Genomic DNA, 14,741 nt, shown 5'->3' with positions numbered 1-14,741 from the left:
ATTTTTCAAAGAGGGAACAGTACTGTAGCATCGGCCCAATGGGGGACGGCACTACTTTCCATGAGCCCCTGCGGCTCCGGTTTTGGTTCATGTTATATGTAATGCTATGATGTGTGTTGTTGATTATGTATCTGATTATGCGTGTGTTATGTAGTTTAAGCCACCCTGTATTAGTTTATGTAGTTGTACATTGTCTAAATCAACCTGCCATGTGTGTGTGATGTTACTGTGCTAATGACCTGCCCTCATGTTTCATGTCTTATTTGAGTTTGTTCCACGTGATCATTCCCCAATGATTGAGAGGCATTTAAATAAAACCAGTCTGTTTTATCAAATGGATCAGTTTACTGCTTCTCCTTCCTGTACCACGCCACAATTGGTGTCAGAAGTGGCCCTACATGGAGAGATGGGACGCATCTCGGAGGAGATTGAACGACTGAGGAGGGAGATGGAGAAACTGAGTGGCGCGTCGAAGAAAAAGCAACAGTTGGACGGGCCCAAGTGATGGGCGGCCTGCCGCTCTGGGCACGGCGGACGACGGCGAGGAGGGGCGTGACAACAGCAGTAACCCCGCCTACTCACGCGCAGGCAACAGAGCCGGTGGCTAGCACGGCGCGACGGCTTAGCCTTCCGTGCTACAACGGCAAGTCAAGCAGTATGTGTATTGCTCTATAACTGATTTCCATAAGAAGAAATAAAGTAATAAGTGGAAATGTGGTTTATAACATGACTTGGTCGATTTACCTTCAGGCTTTCCCACCATGATATGTGCCAAAAAACATACCGATATTGTCATATGCAAGATTGTAAGACTATCACCCCGTCCCCCCTCCCAAAAAAAAATAAACCAAAAAAAAAAAACCATGGTGATGGATGGATGGATAACTTATTGACCCTGAGGGAAATGCAGTGCTGGGACTTTAAAATAGCTCATACATTGATATCCTGACGGTGCTGCTGGCAGCAGACATTTTAGCAGCTGTGCCTTTGTTTTCCTCTGTTGTGGCAGTCTTTCGCTGTCTCTTCTGACATCCTCCCCCTAAACGCTCACGCGCCGTGCTTTAAGCGAATGGGCTTTTGCAGTAATTTTGCATCACTGCTCCACAAATAATTTACTTTCTTTTTTTTTCTCACAAAAAAAATAAGGAAGAGACTCATCAATGCTGTCCTAAACACATACAGGATGAGCTTGGCTTTAAAAGAATGCTATTAAAGACGGTAAGCTAACAGTGACACAACTAACAAGGCTCAAACCAAACAGGAACCAGATAGTTACCAGTCATACCATGCACAGGCCTTACTGTCTTACTGTCCCGGCATAAGATTCATACTAATTCTAGTCTGAAAGCAAATAAAATTAGAGCAACGCAGTTAAAGTTTTATTTAACATTTATGTTTCATTGTTATACCCTTTAACATATTCTAAATGTACAAATAAGGTTTAATTATTATTGGCTATGTGGTTTGGCTGAAACTATGTGCTTTGTGGATCATCCCGCTTTTGTGGTTTGAACATAAACATGAATAATTCTATGGATTAGTATCCTTTTATTCCTTACGTTTGTTCTGCAAATACAGCTGACGAATGTCCTTGGTCTCAAGAAAGCAAACTGCTGAGGAACTGGAGCTGGAGAAACACGTTCTCTTTCAGCACAATGTCACGTAGGGCAACGCCCCCTCTCGTAGCTGTCACTCTGGGTTCCCTCATGTCCGTGTTCCCTGCCTGTTTGTCCCGCCCTGCTCGTTGGTTTTGATGGATTCCTTGTTTACCACGCCCCTGTGTCATTGTCATCACCTGTCCCTAGTTTAGTCCTGTGTATATTAGTCCCTGTGTCTCCCAGGTCTAGTTGTCGGTCTTTTTGTTATGCCTGTGAGTTGTCTGATCTCGTTCTTCGTGAGTACTGCCGTGTTTGCGCCTTGTGTTACCCGTCACCCGTGTATTTTGCCTGTCCCTTCCGTAGTCAGTCTGCCTTGTTGTTTTCTTTGTCCGTGTTCATGCCTGTGTACATTTCATGTCAGGATTGCCCACCCGTTATGACCCATGCCCGTTACATCGACTCTGCCTATGGAATTTCCTGTAATAAATCTCGCTCTCCTCAGCGCTTGTGTCCGCCTCCCTGTTCTGCCCCGCGCAGATCGTTACACACAACCTTTACATATACATATATTATTTTGTTATATCATCCCAAGATTATTGTGAGCATGCACTTTTCATTTAAGAGGTTTTTTTTTTCATTACATTTCTCTGCATTGGCCACAGAAATGTGTGACATACTTTCACAAAACATGAAGCAATTCAAGCACTGAGTGTAATCACTTGCGGCAGAGTACATGCAACAAAGTGCAACATGCGTGTGTAAACACACACACACATGCATATACACACACATTCATACACACACACACACACACACACGCATACACACACACTGATGACTAAACCATTAAACAGCAGCTCAATCAAAAATCAAAATCTGCTGTGCTCTTCCTCTCTGGTGCAGTTGACTTAATGGAACTGTGTGTGGCTTCTCTGGCAAGGCACTAAGCTTTATATGGGTCCATTAGTACTGCATTACAAATGAACAAAGATGCTTTCTCAGCTACCTTTTCCATGGTTCCCTGTGAGCACACAAACTCAGAACGGTCCATGCCAGCTTTGTTGGGTATTTTACTTCATTTCTGGTTCTCACTGTGCGTTCCTATCGCTGCCAGCCCAACAGGAGTCTTCCTGAACAATCGCCGCTGATTTCAGCCCTTTGTAGTGCTGCAAGGTTACCGACAAACTCCATGAGTTGCTGGGCTTATGATGCATGAGTAGCAGTTCCTCGTACTGCAGTCCTGAGTTTTAATACTCAAAATAAATAAGTAAAACAATACAGCTGCTTTGAGAGCAAAAGGCCACAGTCAGAAATAAAGATCGGTAAAGAGAGGGACGGATGTAGTGAACATATGTTGGATATAGATAGTGTGATGGTCACACAGATAATGTCTGACCCATGGGTGGGTGGACAGAACATTTAATAAATCTGGAGTCTGGCCCCTCCTGACCCCTCCCTCCGGGTGTGTCTACGTGCATTTATGGTCAATTCCGTGTGCGTCTTTTGGCGTGTGTGTTCGTCTGTGTCACTCATGTTATCCGTCGCACCCGTCTCTCGTCTCGTCATCATTATGTGCTGCACTTAGGTCTTCTTGTTGTCTGTGTATTTCAATGTGCGCTCTGTCTGATTTCTTAGCCAGACTTTGATTAATGTGGTTTGACTACGTGTTGAATAAACGGTGTTTGTTTGACAACACTCTCCACTCAGCATCCTGCTTCCTTGCGCACGTTACAATTCAGCTCCTGTTGGCATTTGTTCTAGCCAGCTGTCATGTTGGTTTTCTTTGATTTAACATTAAGCTAGAACACGGGCTTGCTCCAAAATGAAGCAACAAGCTAAATCTGGGGTTGTAGTGCTTCACCTCTGCATAATTTTATAGTGTAATTGCAACGCTGAAGTCCATTAAGAGTGTAATGTGGTGCCCTTCCCTCTCTCATCGGTGACCCAATACACATAATTATTGTTATGAATTATTATGAATCACTTATGAATTGCTTTTTGAAAGTTCTCTGGTCATCTCAGGCAACACTGGGAATGTAGCTGGTTTCAAACTGGTTTCTTGAACACAGCAATTAATTCACTGTACTCGAATGGCCTCCATTCACCTTTGGGATGTGGTGGAACGGGAGATTTGCATCATGGATATCGCATATATATATATTATATATTTATCGAGCCCTTGTACTAAATGTTGGCTTACATTTCAAATCTCATGTTTAGCTGAATAAACATGTTATCAACCCCTTTTAATGTACAGTATGTAGGCTTACAAATTCATGTTTGACTGAATATGCCCTCTTTAAGTATGTAGGCTTACAGTACTATTTTAATGTTTAACTGAATAAACCGTTGAACACGAGTAGCCTACATTTTATGGAGCATGTTTTTTTCTTCAAGTATCAAAGTAGAACAGCTTCCTCAAGCAGTCATTGATGCATTTTGGAAACAGGAGATGAGCCCCTGGTCTAATGCACCCTCTGTATTAAGAAACCCTATCTCAAAGACTGACTTTTAGTCATTACTTGGGTAGCACACATATTCTGAATGAGCCATTTTAATCTAGATTAATCTAGATTAATTTCAAGATTTCAGTGAGATTAACCTAGATTAAAAAAATAAATCAATGCCCACCCTTAATATATATACACTGCTCAAAAAAATAAAGGGAACACTCAAATAACACATCCTAGATCTGAATGAATGAAATGTTCTCATTGAATACTTTGTTCTGTACAAAGTTGAATGTGCTGACAACAAAATCACACAAAAATCATCAATGGAAATCAAATTTATTAACCAATGGAGGCCTGGATTTGGAGCCACACATAAAATTAAAGTGGAAAAACACACTACAGGCTGATCCAACTTTGATGTAATGTTCTTAAAACAAGTCAAAATGAGGCTCAGTATTGTGTGTGGCCTCCACGTGCCTGTATGACCTCCCTACAACGCCTGGGCATGCTCCTGATGAGGTGGCGGATGGTCTCCTGAGGGATCTCCTCCCAGACCTGGACTAAAGCATCCACCAACTCCTGGACAGTCTGTGGTGCAACGTGACGTTGGTGGATGGAGCGAGACATGATGTCCCAGATGTGCTCAATTGGATTCAGGTCTGGGGAACGGGCGGGCCAGTTCATAGCTTCAATGCCTTCATCTTGCAGGAACTGCTGACACACCACTTGTGTGGGTTGTAGAGTCCGTCTCGTGCTACCACGAGTGTGAAAGGACCACCAACATTCAAAAGTAGGGGGGGTCTTGCTAATTTCCTCTCATTTCTACCTGTTGTCTATTCCATTTGCACAACCGCAGGTGAATTGTTATTTCATACAAACTTTGCAGACCAGATTCTTTTAGAAGTCATGTAACGTTAACTTTCCCTCACCAGGTGTACTGTCCTTGTTACGGTGACAGTCCCGAACCCTTCCCTGTGGGTGTGCCGCTACGTTGTCTGCGTGCTGTTATGTCCATATTAGTACTTCCGTGGGTGTGGGTTGTCCGTGAGCGTGTTCGTAGTATCACCTGTGCCTTGTCTCGAGATCACGAGGGTCTGTGTTAATCACCTATTTAATGGAGCTTACGTGTCTTTGTCAAATAAAGAGTATATGTTCACCGTCAACGTCGTGGTGCCTGCCTCCTACACCCGCCGTTACAGTCCTGTGTAGGGGTAAGGGTTCCACACCAGGCAGAAAGGCAGGGAGGATAACCCACTACAAGAGTCAGAATAACAACTTGACTGAAATTATTACATTACTGTTTGCTTCTCTTCCCAGCACATTTCAGCTCAGTTTTAACTCATTTACTAAGGTTGTAGCTAATCATGTGGAATGCGCATTGATGGAATTTGGTACTTCACCCAGAGTATTCAACTGGTTCAGGGAAATGAATTCAGTGATGTGGATGTATTAATAAAGTAACCCATTACCCCCCAAACACTCAAAACACTATTGTAATATTACATGGAAATATATAATTCAGGAATTAATCAGCTTATAGACATGAAAAGTAAAGCTCATTTCAGATAAGTTGAGAGGCGTGGAGGGTACACTATTAGAATTTCAATGAAGTTGATTTAACCTTTTTCCTGTGAGGAATTTTTTTGGTTAATGTTCAGTACATGTGATGGAGAGAGCAGAATGTAAGTTTGAGTCAACAATTTTATCAAAAAGGATGTTTAATAAAAATGACAGTAATATGCAAAAGTCGCTCTGGATAAGAGCGTCTGCTAAATGCCCTAAATGTAAATGTAAATGTAAATGATGTAAACAGAAGTAACAACATCCATTTAAGCAAGTACAAACCATAGACTGAATTTACACTGGACGGTAGGTCACCATTGACTCCCTTTGTGAATTTTTGAAGCTTCCTAGATGGCCATCCTTACAGCTGCCATCTTGGGTGCACTTGTGCAGTAGATAAATTGGAACCAGAGCATGTGCATTAGAAACTGCAGGTGGGACAGTATCTCCACCCCCACCCCATCACATGCCTTAGTGTATGACCACCACTATCCTAGACTTGGAAGATATCATGCACTGTAACTTTGAACAATTGAAAATCACTGCAATAAGTTATGGTAACTTCATTTATATCCCCAATGTAATTATTTATATACACATGATGCGTATCTGTGTAATGCGGGACAGTGTGGCCTAAGGACCTATATCATGATGTGCACAATTATTAAGAAGCTTTTTTTTCTTTAGGCAGAATGAATGAAACATGTTATTACTCAACCCACACTACTAACCGGCCATTGAACACCAGAAATGCCGCTACCTCGTAAGTATTCAAGTGCAATTCACTTGACACAATGTGAGCGAAAACAAAAGTGTCTAAAGTTGACCTAAGTGTTTCCGATATCACAATCATGGTTTTTATTTTTATTTTGTGTTACAGGGTGTCCGCAAAAGTTGATAAATCTATACTGGAAAAAGCCCTTAAAAAGTATTTAAAAGCCTTAATCGAATTTAGAATTTTCGCTGATATTTTAGATTTGCCTAAACAACAAAAAGTGTGCATGAATGTATTTATTTTCCTTCCCACAACTATTGAAAATAACGACGCCGTCACCTGTAAAGCGTCTAGAGACAACTATAATCGGAATTGGCACTATTGGCCTAACTAATCAGGTCCAACATCTTGAGAATAAAATGTACTGCTTCGTAACGGGACTGAGTGAGTGCTTTGGGGTAGCGATGTGGGGAGCCTGGACACAGGCGCTGGTGTTGAAGTAGAATGCTAAACAAATGCATTGAGGCACATCTCAATCCATAGGGGATCGTCCAACAACTCATCAGTGTAAGGAAATTTGTGGTTTACTGTCTGTGACCCTCAGACAGAACACTCTGACATTTAGTTCAATCCATTATCTGGGTGTCAGTTAGAACCCCCCCCCCCCCCCCCCCTCTCTCTCTACCTCTCTCTCCCCCTGTACTTTTCCACTACCCCTAGATCCAGTCTACTGTGCCTCCTTTCCTGATAAGGAGAACACCAATCATACATATGTTTTATTATGCAGACCCAATTGTGTTAAGTCACATCTTCATCATTCTGTATTTAACTACATGTATTATCATTAAACTTTGGAACTCTTTCCTGACACCCGTGTGTTGTGAATCTGTTCTCCGGGCCAGCTACAGAACTATGAGGGCTGTACAAATTTATAATCCAAATTATGAACCCTGATGGTTTTGGTCCATGTCTGAAAGATGACTCCAAAAGAAAAATAATTCTTAACAATTTGGGGGCTCGTCCCTGGGATCTTTCTAGGTAAGCTTTTCGTTTCTCCATGAAGGATCGTTTAGCACTTTTGCCCTTCTGAAACAGGCTATTTCGGCTCCTCTACCACTGTGAGTAAGTAAGTGATCGAGAGAGTGATGTATCTGTTTCTGCTCCTCTACCACTGCGAGTAAGTTAAGTCTTATCATAGTGGCGTGTGGGTGATTCATGTAACGAGTGAATACACCCCACTGATCGAGAGAGTGATGTGTTTTTGTGTGTACTGTTTTGGTTCGATTCGCCCGGAACATCAATAGTTGCATTTAAATTGGATATTTGAGCCCTCCGCATTCTGTATTTCTTTCTATTTGTCTGACTGTTTGTCTGTTTGACTGTCTTTTTATTCTAGTACTGGGAGCACCCTTAAGACATGGGGTCTAATGTTAGTTATGATAATGGTTTGGCTGATTTTAGCTATGAAATTATGACCTTGTTTATGATTATATACACAAATTATTCAATGTTTTGAATGAAGCAAAAGGTTCACTTTTGAAAATTTTAAACCATACAGCAGTAGCTGCAAAGTGGACTCTGAGGCCATCAAAGCCTCTTCGTCCTGTTGTACAGGCAGATAAGGTAGGTGGCCATGCCGAGCAAGCTGACTCCTCTAGCCCTCCAGCGCAGACTGGAATGAAGTAGTAAGTTCAGAAGGGTACTGAATAGGGAGGAGCTGTAGGAGGGACTTGACTCCCCATTTCCCTGTACCTGCGTTTACCCTCTAATGCCACACCCCATAATGACGCATTTTCTTTGCACTCTCACATAAAAAACATTTAATTCCATAGGACTTGACCCTAAAGGTCTGTTACAACAATTTACTGCAGAATAATGTTTAGAAAGGTGTTGTTAACCCACACTTCAAAGGCAAAAATGAATTTTAATGCAGCTTTAAAGTTAAGTTTAAGAATGCTGCTGTCGAGCACGTTCACGACGTTCGATTTTCAGTATTAGTCAATCAACGCAGCCATAACTGTCAGTTAGCTACCTCATCGTCACATCCCTTTAATAACACCAAATGACTTCAATAAATCCTGTTTATCGCAACGGAAACACCGGGAGTTCTTATAGAATTGACAGAACATAACTGCCCAAAAAGTTGAAGGCAGCCAGCCATTAAGAGCAGCAGACACAAGGAGGCTTCACTTTAAACCCGTTGTTCGTTTCACTTGTGTTGTATATACGTCAGTGAGCTCATTTTATCATTTCTACAGGAATTAATAAGTTGGCTAATACATTTGCTCAGTGATTGGAAAAAGATTGGAAATCATGCCTTGTTGATTTCTCTGCTCTTGGCATTTTCACATTAGAGCTTTTCCCCCAGACCCAGGGCTGTTTGATACATTTTCTCAAGTGTGAAAGTTGTTTTCAAGCCTGGTGTAAAAGTTGGGTTCTCACTAAAGTCTGTCCATTTACACTGATTACAACTGAATCTTTACAAAACAGTTTGTCAGTATACAACACAAGGTCTTATCATTATTACTGAAAAAACCAAACAACAACTGCCTTGATCTTTAAGTAAATAAATGTCATAAACACGTCATGAAAGGCCGTTCATAAGGATGAAAACGAGCAGTTATTGGAGCAATAATGTTTCTTATAAATTAAAGTAATTTCTAATCATTGTGAATTTTGTCCATAGAATAATAGGATAGTTTGTACATGTGACAGCAAGTATGGATGTGAGGCTACTCAAACGTTTTGATGGTATCACCTACCTGCAGTTTGCAGAAAGATTAGATAAAAAACCCACAGATAAATGTGCAAAAGTTAAACAAAAGTGTTGCGCAACTTTTTCATTACATTATTAATAAACATCCATCTTTATAATAAAGCACTGATTTTGGAGTACTATACTTAACTCAGTCTTTTCAGCAGCTCCGCCGTGGCTTAACGCTAGTGAACATGATTTTGAGATCACAGATAATACTTTAATCCAACAACTACTACAATATGATGTTACGAAGAATTACACTTAACTCTTTCTGGTGGATAAGGCACGCTTAACTGCTGGCAGACAGGGTAAATCTTCAGCAAAAGTCAAAGAAGAATCGGCAGAACGTTGGTCAGTTCTTGGACGCTGACCAAGCTATCGGTCACTTCATTGTTGAAAACAACATTCCTTTTGGAGTCACCCAGGATAATGAAGAGATTATTTACAGCAGCAGAAGCAATGCAGCTGTGAAGAACGGTGCTAAATCTTCCGGAAGCTTCACTCCTGTCTCCTGGAAATCAATCCAGGAGCCCTGGGGATGTGTGTTATCCCACAGCTTCTGCACACTTCTCCCTTTTGATGTATTTTTGTTCTCACTCTCTTCCTTTTTGCCCTATTCATCATCACAGGCAATCTCATTCTTACTAATGTCTTTCAGATGAGTGTTTGCCAATTTGTTTAATACACACTATATAATCAGTGATGGTAGAAACCTATTAGCTCATGTCAAGCCTTTATAATTATGACATGTTGTGGCTTTTTGATGAATGAGGGGGCAGACTAGTGACATTAAATCCCATGGTAGGCTCTCTTCCTCTGGGATAGTTAGATGGGACGTAAGCTCAATGGCTTCCAGAGGTCCAGAAATGAGCCACCACCTGACCTTCAAGTGGAGAGTCATCACTAGCCTAATGTACATCTGCAGGTGGTCATACATGCTGTCTGTAGTATGCCAGGCACTGTTCTCAGTATGCTGTTCTCATGGCAAATGACAAACACGGACTCGTCCATCAGATTGCTAGAAGGAGAAGTGCGAATCGTCACTCCAGAGAACGCACCTCCACTGCTCTAGAGTCCAGTGGCAGTGTGCTTTACACCACTGCATCCGATGCTTTGCATTGCACTTGGAGATGTATGGCTTGGATGCAGCTGCTCGACCATGGAAACCCATTCCATGAAGCTCTCTGTGCACTGTTCTTGAACTAATCTGAAGGCCCCATGAAGTTTAGATGTCTGTTGTGATTGACTCTGCAAAGAGTTGGCAACCTCTTCACACTATGTGCTTCAGCATTCACTGACCCCGCTCCGTCAGTTTACGTGGCCTACCACTTTGTGGCTGAGTTGCTGTTGTTCCATAAACACTTCCATTTTCTTATAATACAGCTGATGGTTAACTGTGGAATATTTCGGAGCAAGGAAATTTCACGACTGGATTTGTTGCACAGGTGGCATCCTATCACTTTTCCACGCTGGAATTCACAGAGCGCCTGGGAGTGAACCATTCTTACACAAATGTTTGTAAAAACAGTCTGCATGCCTAGGTGCTTAATTTTATACACCTGTGGCTATGGAAGTGATTGGAACACCTGATTTCGATTATTTGGATGGGTGAGCAAATACTTTTGGCAATAGTGTACCTGCAGTAATGGTAATTACTCTTATTAAAGGTGTTACATATGCATTCTGTAAGTTTCTTACTGTAGTTAGTCAAAAAAGACATGATTCTAAATAAATAAATTATTATTATTTTGGCCACATCCAACAGCCAAAAGAAATAACATCACACTGCTAAAATGCAGAATCACACTTAAATCTTAATACAATTTTAAGTGCCTCTCTTTTGCCCAGTAGATTTTTGGAAAAGGTTAATGACCTAATTCTACCCTACTGGATAAACTAGGATATGAAAACAGCTCTTGCAGACTTCAGGTCCTGTTATTGGGCTGGTAATCTTATGATAATTCAATACTGACTGCAGAGTGGATAAATATCCCTACCCCCAATCTGGCTGTAGTTTGAGGTAGATTCACATATTGGCATCTGTCTTCCATCACACTGTCCTCCACCACACAGCCTTAGTCCTCTTTCACCAAGAATATATGTTTCAAAACAACAAAGGTCTGGAATCAATTAAGGGCGTACTCACACTAGGCACGGTTTGCTCATTCCGTGCTGGGGCCCGGTTATCCCCCCTCCCCACTCCCCCTCTGGCCTGCACTCACACTGCCTTCATCAAGCTGGCCCAAGCACGCTTACGTCATCACAACGCCACTTTATTTGGAAAAAAGCGCGCTCACACAACACTATGGAGTTCCCGATTCTCTTTTTATTGTATTTTCTGAGTCGTTTTGGGAGTGCAGAAACACGGTGCAAGCACAGATTTATCAATCATTTGTCATTTGCCGCCACGACTGTTTAACGTGAGCGTTGCATCACTGACGTCATGTTTGAGTTCCGGCAAAATGAACCAATCACACGAGGCACCAAGTGGGCCCAGGCACGGATAGCGCTCACACTAGCGAACCGGGCCCGAGTCCAAGCGAATCGTGCCCTGGCCGACCTCTTCAAGCGGGCCCGGGCCCGGGCACGGTTCGGAGCAATCACACTAGTCAAACGAACCGTGCTTCGGCAGGGAACCGTGCCCGGGCCCGGATCACAGACCCTAGTGTGAGTACGCCCTTAGTTGCCACTTTGGGCTTCAGATGTAAACTATAGCAGATTCCACATGGTCTACCAGTACAATTCTTGCATTTCAGTAAATGAATACCATTTAACATTTTAAATATTGTTTAGGATCCTACATCCACAGATTACAAACCCGTCCTGGTGAAAAGGCTTCGCAACTTTCTTCAATACAAGTACAAGTTCTTTTTAAGTACAATATACTTAAAAGTACACTTCTCTTCTGTTTACACTTGGTATGCTCTCATTCGCAGATGTTATTGGGCCAGAGCAAGACATATAGACAAGACATATAAATACACATAGATGCAAACCCTGATTGTGTGACATTAGTTTCCTATAAACCTATAAATCATGTACACATGTTCTGGAGTAACCAATGTCTTGTTGATTTCTGCAGTGACATTTTTAATACAATCAAAAATAAGCGTACTGAATCAAACCCATTTGTGTGTGTGTGTGTGTGTGTGTGTGTGTGTGTGTGTGTGTGTGTATAGATGGGGGGTTGCTGTGATTAGCTTGCCATGGGTGTTTTTTGTGTGAACTTGTATATATAAACCTTTACACATACTGATCTGTTAAGTCAAGGTGTGGTTTTCTAATTTCTGGTGGCAATTCTATTGCGGAGATCTATCTATCTGCACAAGAATCACATCAATAACAAAAGGGTCAGATTTGTTATCACTATTGTTTCAATTCACATATGTGGAATAGATTTAGCAGCACTAAATTACACAAAATTGCCAGACCTAATATCAGTGATTTGCATTGTAGATTAAACATTACACTAAACGACGCCATATCCCTGTACACAAAATCCGTCCCGCAGGGTTGCACAGAGGTGTTGCCAGCGTCCTTATTTTTGTTGTAGAACGTAACCTAATGCATAACTCGTGTACTATTGCTCTGTGTTATATCTAGATATTTTCAGATTATTTTGATATTGTGCACTGTAGCTGAGAAAACTCAAAACACTCAAACTTTTACATGCACTGGAAAATAGCAAAGAATGCACAACATTCAGACGCTTTAATCCAAATTGATAGCATATTCTTAACAATTTAATAAACACTACAAATTTGTAGATCTATTTTCAAGCGGGCCTTAAATATGGTTGGAACTGTATAGAGATGCAACACAATTATTAACCATTTTCTTGGGTTACAGAAGTGTTGAAGACAAATTGTGTATAAGTGCATTGTACAATTCGAATTTAAACCTGACAAATGAAGTCAATTATAAAGTAATGTTCGATAAACCACAAAATCAGATTTTTTTTAAGTTCCCAGGTCTTGCACTTTAACTGATGACGGTTACTGTTTGGCAAGGATACTGGAGCTGAGGGCTCCGAGTGTTTGAATGTGGATCGCATCACTCAATGTACACTTTCTCGACGTCTCTCTCAAATTATCATTATCATTTTAATATCTCAAGGATCACGACTGTCAAAAATGTCATTAATGGACATGCAACAATCAACCATTTATGTAGATTAATCGCTCTACCAACACGCATTTAACATTTCGACTTATTTATCCAATTCTTTGTGAGTATAGCCTGCTTGAACTCTGCACTTTAGCCTAGTAGACTATGCGCAACAGGTTGCTTTAAAATCTACAAATTACGCAAACCAAACGATTAAACACAGCAAAAACACGACAAAATAGTAATAGGAAATTTGAAAGCTAAAGATGGATAAAACAAATCCATACGCAATCCTTTCGCAGTCTTTACCATTCATCAAAGCTTCGTCTGAGCTTCGTTTATGCGCTTACCTGTAAAATCGTTTTAGCCGTGACAGAAGACACAGTTGTAGTACATATGACTTCTCCTTCGACAACGCGCTGGCCCATGGTGAAGACCATCGGCATGGCCAGGAGGAAAGAAGCCACCCACATCCCGCTGATAAGTTTCTTGGTGCGGCTACGCGACATGATGCTTTTCGCCTTGAACGGATGGCAGATGGCCATGTAGCGCTCCACGCTCATGCTGGTAATGTTGAACGCTGTGGCGTATGAACAGCCGTCCCGAAGAAAGTAATACCCTTTACAGACCACTTCGCCGAAGGCCCATGGGTGGTGAACCCAGATGAAGTTGTACAGCTCGATGGGCATACTCAGAATCAGGATGAGGAGGTCGGAGATGGCGAGACTGGCCAGGTGGTAGTGCACCGTGCTCTGCAGGTTCTGAAGGGATTTCTTCGTTATCAGTGTGTACAGAGTGATCGAGTTCCCCAAACATCCGATCACGAACAAAACCACATAAATCACAGTAACAAGCACTTTGGAATAAATGTCCGTGTTCACGTCCAGGTCTTCTTGCGGAGCAGAGTCCGTTTCGTTGTCCAGGAGCGGCGCGGACTGATTCGCTTGCACCAAAAGTTGTTGCGCCAAGACGCGCAACTTTAATAAGTTACGTTCAGTTACGGTCGTGTTCACCTCCATCCTGTTTTCACAAGGTATTTAAAATGTATCACAAATTCACACGTAAAGCGGGGTGGACAGTTTTCGCTTCAAAAACAGTTTGAATGGACATTTTTTGATTGTATGGACAAAGGACACAGGCAAGGGGAAAAGCTGCATTTCCATCTCCGCTAGACTGCCAGGATTGCTGCGAACTTGGGTCGCTTTTATATCTGCCATCTGAGGAGGCGTGTTGTTGAAGCCAAAACCTTGAGCGGTGACGCAACGCCTTTGAATGAATGACGTACTTTTTGCAACAAGGTTGACAGCCTTGACCACCTGAACAGGTGTACATTTTTCTATTTACAGCGGTTTGTTGAAATGGAGTTTAAACAAAATCCAGAGAACGAGAATCAGTGGGGAAAAAAATGCTTTGTGTGCTAGTGATCATTACAGAAATACCTTTATTTCAGTTGCTGTGCAGCATGGAATCAACATTTGGAAACGTGTGATTTTTAAATTTCATGTATGATGTGTGCTTAGTAAAAACAAAAGTTCAACTGTAGCGTG

General features: G+C 41.7%; 1 protein-coding gene across 5 annotated transcripts in view; it reads right to left on the bottom strand.

Moving 5' to 3' along the window:
• The window catches only part of ntsr1 (neurotensin receptor 1 (high affinity)), a 39,749-nt gene extending 25,368 nt beyond the window's left edge, over positions 1–14,381 (bottom strand). For all 5 annotated transcript variants that reach the window (XM_076984016.1, XM_076984017.1, XM_076984018.1 and 2 more), the window contains exon 1: positions 13,545–14,381. In XM_076984016.1, the coding sequence (XP_076840131.1) occupies positions 13,545–14,213 (669 nt within the window). In that variant the 5' untranslated portion in view covers positions 14,214–14,381. The remainder of the gene's footprint in view (positions 1–13,544) is intronic.
• Positions 14,382–14,741: the final 360 nt, after the last annotated feature.

This window comes from Brachyhypopomus gauderio, chromosome 21 (genome assembly GCF_052324685.1).
Source record: "Brachyhypopomus gauderio isolate BG-103 chromosome 21, BGAUD_0.2, whole genome shotgun sequence".
Classification (NCBI taxonomy): Eukaryota; Metazoa; Chordata; class Actinopteri; order Gymnotiformes; family Hypopomidae; genus Brachyhypopomus; species Brachyhypopomus gauderio.
This window is presented reverse-complemented; position numbering and strand designations above follow the sequence as displayed.